This window comes from Eurosta solidaginis, chromosome 1 (genome assembly GCF_040869045.1).
Source record: "Eurosta solidaginis isolate ZX-2024a chromosome 1, ASM4086904v1, whole genome shotgun sequence".
Taxonomy (NCBI): Eukaryota; Metazoa; Arthropoda; class Insecta; order Diptera; family Tephritidae; genus Eurosta; species Eurosta solidaginis.
The window spans coordinates 31,904,188-31,909,662 of NC_090319.1; the positions used below are offsets into that span (position 1 = coordinate 31,904,188).

Consider the following 5,475-nt stretch of genomic DNA (forward strand, 5'->3'; position numbering starts at 1 on the left):
GGAAATTTTTAGAATAGCACCCCCCGAGTTCGGGGTAAAACTTGGTATCAAATGAAAAAGGGAATTGTCCCGATCACAAATATATATATTTTAAATTGCACAAACTTATAATTTAAAAGTTATTTTGGGTTGGATTTTATATAAGGTGCCACGATTTTCAAACTTTTGCTGATTTGTAGGGGTAGAGGGGGTCCTAAAAATCACAAAATTATCATCCGCAACTCTAGGAAACTCTTAGTTTATGAAATATAAGCTTTTTAAATTCCAAATTTAGTAAAATTTCAACTTAAGTCCTGCACTTAAAATTCGGGTCGCACATGTCGATAGCAGTATCAAAAGACGCGTATTTGCGTCAAGATTCAGAATCCGAAAGCAGAAACTACATTTTTTATCTCGTTTAAAAGTTATTCGCGGAAAACCCGTCGGTACTATTGTCGTTTTTTTCGTTGTTTGCAATTAAACAAATGACGGTGGTGAATAGTGTTGCCAGCTCCGCAACAATATCTTTTTATCTTGGTAGAACATTATAAGGTGGTGGCACGTCGACATAAATGCAAACAAACATACACTATTAATGTATAACAACGTTGTTGTTGCATTTGCATGTTAAATTTCTATCCGTATCTCGCTCAAGTCTCAATGGAACGTAACTTATATGGTTGGTTCATCTCTACAGCAACAACATACATTTGTTCACATTGCCAAATTCAGAGTGTTGCTGTTAGACGAATGGAATGGAATGAAAACATAAAACTTAGCAGCATTTGTATGTAGTAAGAAAATGTTGTAAATTCGTTGGTTTCATTTTAAGTTTGCCATCTCCTTCTGACAATCCCTACTACAGTGAAATGAAAAAAATAAAATCAGCTGGTAAGATGAGCCAACCATATAGTTGAGCCATTGTAGCACTGAACTAAATATGTGTACATTTGTGTATACATAAAAGAATTCGCCATATTTAAAAGCAAAAACACTGAAAGAGTAAACAACTTGAAGATGATGTAAGGAAAATAAATAGTTTGCTTACGTGCGAAACTATTTAAATGTTAATAATTCTATCAGTATCTTAAAATTTTGTGTACGTTTCTTCTTATTTTCAACAAAACAGATGTATTATATTAGTGCTGCCAGTTCTCGTAAAGTTGATCCAGATCGTTCCAATGAGATTTGAGCCAGAGCCAGAGCTCGATAAACCAATGGAACGGCCCTATAGTTGAGCCAAGAGTGCTACCAACTCAAAAGTGGTTAGCTATCAAAAAATCTACTACAGAAAACGAAACGAACAGAACTGCTATACGGATCAGAAATTGAACCAGATAAATATCAGGATCACAACGTTGTTGTTGCATTTGCATGTTAAATTTCTATCCGTATCTCGCTCAAGTCTCAATGGAACGTAACTATTGATTCCTACGGGCTTGAGAGCTCGGTCAAACGTGCTTCGTACGACAAACGTCCTTACGTACGGCACACGTCGGTGGGTAACTGTCGCATTACTGTGCATGGCGCAACCAGTGTTGGATCGGCTAACATAACAAGAAACATAAGAGTTATAACGTAATATCAGCTCGTTCACGAATGCAAAAAAGAGCTTTTCAAATTTTGGGTAAATAAAGATTAGAAAAGTTAAAGATATATATACATCAGATGAAAGGTATTTTTATGAGTTATTTTTCGATTCTGCACCTGTTCCGTTTTTTAGATGTGGCAGCACAGATTTGTAATGTCATAAAATATATATACGTATACACATATAAAAGTTGTATAGAAATTTGCAAAATTTAACAACAAATAACTTTTAAATTATAAGTTTGCGCACTTTAAAATATATATATCTTAAAGTGCGCAAACTTATAATTTAAAAGTTATTTGTTGTTAAAGTTTGCAAATTTCTATACAACTTTTATATGTGTATACGTATATATATTTTATGACATTATAAATCTGTGCTGCCACATCTAAAAAACGGAACAAGTGCAGAATCGAAAAATAACTTATAAAAATACCTTTCGTCTGATGTATATATATCTTAAACCTTTGTAGTCTTTATTTACCAAAAATTTGAAAAAGCTCTTTTTTGCATTCGTGAACGAGCTGATATTATTACCTTATATCTCTTAAGGGCGAATTAATGGTGACTTATAACCATAAATCCATAACCAGATAAATCAGCTGATCGAACCTACCTTATGAAAAGGAATGTAATCGATTAATGGTGCCATACCATAACGCTAACGCCATAGCCAATCAATTGGTTTTTGGTTTCTCGCCATATCCATAACCTAAAAATATTTGAGTTGGTGAATTTAATAACTTTTTTTAGATTTTCTTCATTGTTTTGGATACGTTATGACTAAGATACTTATTTTTTGTGGAATATGTTTGTAATTTTTTGCGTTTTCATCATTTTTATGAAATTTTCACCATTTTTAGGTTAAGGCACCATTAATCGATCACATTGAGATGGTTATGGATATGGGTATGGTTACGACTATGGCGTTAGGGTTAAGGAAGTTTAATTTGGCTTTTATGTTTATTGTTATGTTAGCCAATCCAACATCGGCTGCGCCATGCACAGTAATTCTACGTAGAACACCTTTCTGCATAGGGGGCCTTCGGCTGCGCTTATAACAAATAACCCTGGGCTACGCCATGCCAAGTCCGGGTGTGGACTTGACATGGCGTCGCCCAGGGTTATTTTATATGTATGTTTCAACTTCTCAAAATGAGTAGTAAAAATATATATTTTCCTTTTTCTTTATTAACTGAAAGGTGGTAAGGTAATATTTATATTTGTTTTTTTTTTTGTTTATGTGGCAGCACAGCTTTGTAATGTCATCAATAATATATATATATATATGTGCATGTTGCGACAAAAGCACGATTGATTTAATAAAATCATTTATAATAAGTAAAAACAATGCAAAAATGAAATGTGAAATATACAAAAATGCAATTTAAGTTTATCGTTGCCAATTTATAAAGATATGTATGTGGATTAAGGTTTTGAAAGATATGTAAATTGTAATTTAAAGTGATAGAAATTTGCTAAATTTGCAAACTTTAACAACAAATAACTTTTAAATTATAAGTTTGCGCACTTTAAAATATATATATTTGTGATCGGGAGAACTCCCTCTTTTATTTGATACCAAGTTTTACCCCGAACTCGGGGGGTGCTATTCTAAAATTTTCCCTAAATCGCTGCCATTAAGGTGTCCTAGATGCTATATATTCCAAAATTATAACATTTTATGTCTGTTTAAAAAGTTAACTTGAATTTGCCTAAAGATTTCTGTAATATGGCCATTAGTGATTTGTGTGTGTGCTAATTTTGAGCGATCAGCTGTTAGTTGCGCTACTTGGTAAAGTTTACAATGAAAATGATATTAGTAATTCATTCAATAATTAAATGGGCAAAGTTAAACGCATTGTAAAGTTTACCAAGTAGCGCAAGTAACAGCTGATCGGTGAAAATTCGCACATTCACACGCACAGTTCTCGACTCAGTTTCAAAAAAAAACTTTAGATTATTTAACTCAAATTTTAAAGTGAGATAATCATTACGAATTTATGTATATACAATATATAAGGCGTTTTTGTTGTTATTAAAACAATAGTTTTATTTACATTAAAGCTTTTATCATTTTTTTTTTAACTTTGAAAAAACTCCGAACACTATTCTTTCATTATATGTCATTCGACTGCCTAGTCCACTGCCTTCCACTCTATTCGCAACATAACCTCTATTGAAGCTGCCAAACTATATAGTAAACAATGGTTAAACGTTTCATATTAAATAAATCAAACCTAATCTATGAATCAAACTCAGCTGTTAATACGTTTAGAAGGTGTTTTGGTTTTTTATGTAAGCAGAATACAAAATTATTGTTGCAACCAGTTGCAATGCAAGAAAATGACAAAAGTCGTAGCAGCAATTGGTAATAGTCTAGTTGAGGGGTCGACTGCTAATACGCTACCAAAAATATCGAGTGAGGTGTCAAAAGACGCGTATTAATCTCGAGAACAATAATCCGAAGGCGGAAAAGAAAAATTTTATCTCTGTCCGGAGATATTTGCAGTTGAAGTTGGCGATTTCCATGTGGTTGTTGTTGTGTTAGTACCCACAAAAAAATTTGTGCATCACCGTGGCGGTAGCCACGGTTATACCACACACCCGGACTTGGCATGGCGTAGCCCAGGGTTATTTTTTATAATCGCGGCCGAAGGCCGCCAACGCAGAAAGGTGTTCTGCGCAAAAATTCTATGGATCCGACCCCCGGTTTCGGAGGTACCCGCGGGTCTTTTTTCGGTTTTTTGTTAATATCTTTTGAACGCGTTAAAATTTTTATTTTCCGCCTTCGGATTAATAATACTGATATCAAGACGCGTCGTTTGACACCTCTCTCGATATTTTTGGTAGTGTATTAGCAGTCGACCCCTCAACTAGACTATTACCCAGCAATTACTGCAACAGCAACAACGAACGCGTTTGGCGGCCCAAGAAATTGTTGAACCCACATCACACATCGGGTAGTGGCTACGCGTGCATTGTGTTAAACAGAGCAGTCCAGGTGGATCCACAATTAGTGAAACAAATATGGCGAAATGGTAGCTAAAGAGCAATTTAATTTAATTTTAAGCTCACACAAGCATTAACATTTGTTTTCATTTATATCTAAAGCACAAATTCACTGTCTAGTTGATGGTGGTGCCAATCATTGGCATGAATTTCTCCAAAAATATTGCACAAAGAATGAACTCTCACGACCTCAGTATATAACAGGTGATTTTGATTCCATTACAAAGGAGACGCGTGAATATTTCAATACACCAGACATTGAATACAAGCACACACCTGACCAGAGTGAAACTGACTTTACAAAAGCTCTATACTTCTTAAAGCCGCAGCTAGAAAGGCAAGATATTTGTGATGTTATTGTTTTATTAGAGAATACGGGACGTCTGGATCATATTATGGCAAATATAAATACATTATATAAGGTACAAAGCGATAAGCTAAATATATATCTATTGAGTAGTACCTGCTTAAGTTGGTTACTTCTGTGTGGCAAACATAAAATTTTAATACCAAACGAATTAGTGGAATGCGAACATTGGTGCGCTTTAATTCCTGTCGGCAGTAAAGCAAATACGGTAACAACAACAGGATTAAAATGGAATTTATGTAAGTACACACATATTAGCACTCTTAACTGTATTTGTAATAAAACAAAATTTCCTTATTTTCATAGCTAAATCAGCGCTGGAGTTCGGTTTTATGGTTAGTACATCTAACACATATGTGTCCGAAGAAGTTTCCGTCGAAACAGACACCTGCCTGGTTTGGTCTATGGGCTTATAAATAAAGATATTAATATAAATGAGACTCATTCTAAACTTGTATTGATTTTATTTCCTTTTTTCTTATGTAATTAGAATAAATATTGCGGTATTGGGCAATACATATATGTT

The 5,475-nt window shown here is 34.1% G+C and overlaps 1 protein-coding gene across 4 annotated transcripts; it reads left to right on the forward strand.

Annotated features, from left to right (window-relative positions):
- The first annotated feature begins 3,729 nt into the window (after positions 1–3,729).
- On the forward strand, positions 3,730–5,475 carry LOC137250968 (thiamine pyrophosphokinase 1). 4 transcript variants are annotated; one of them, XM_067784764.1, is made up of 4 exons: positions 3,730–3,941; positions 4,424–4,611; positions 4,685–5,188; positions 5,256–5,475. In XM_067784764.1, the coding sequence occupies exons 1-4, from the start codon at positions 3,778–3,780 to the stop codon at positions 5,363–5,365; spliced, it is 966 nt and encodes a 321-aa protein (XP_067640865.1). In that variant the 5' UTR covers positions 3,730–3,777; the 3' UTR covers positions 5,366–5,475. The 4 variants fall into 4 exon arrangements, with proteins under 4 accessions (XP_067640865.1, XP_067640888.1, XP_067640871.1 ...); XM_067784787.1 differs by having other exon boundaries at positions 3,734–3,941; positions 4,478–4,611; XM_067784770.1 differs by having other exon boundaries at positions 3,737–3,941; positions 4,463–4,611.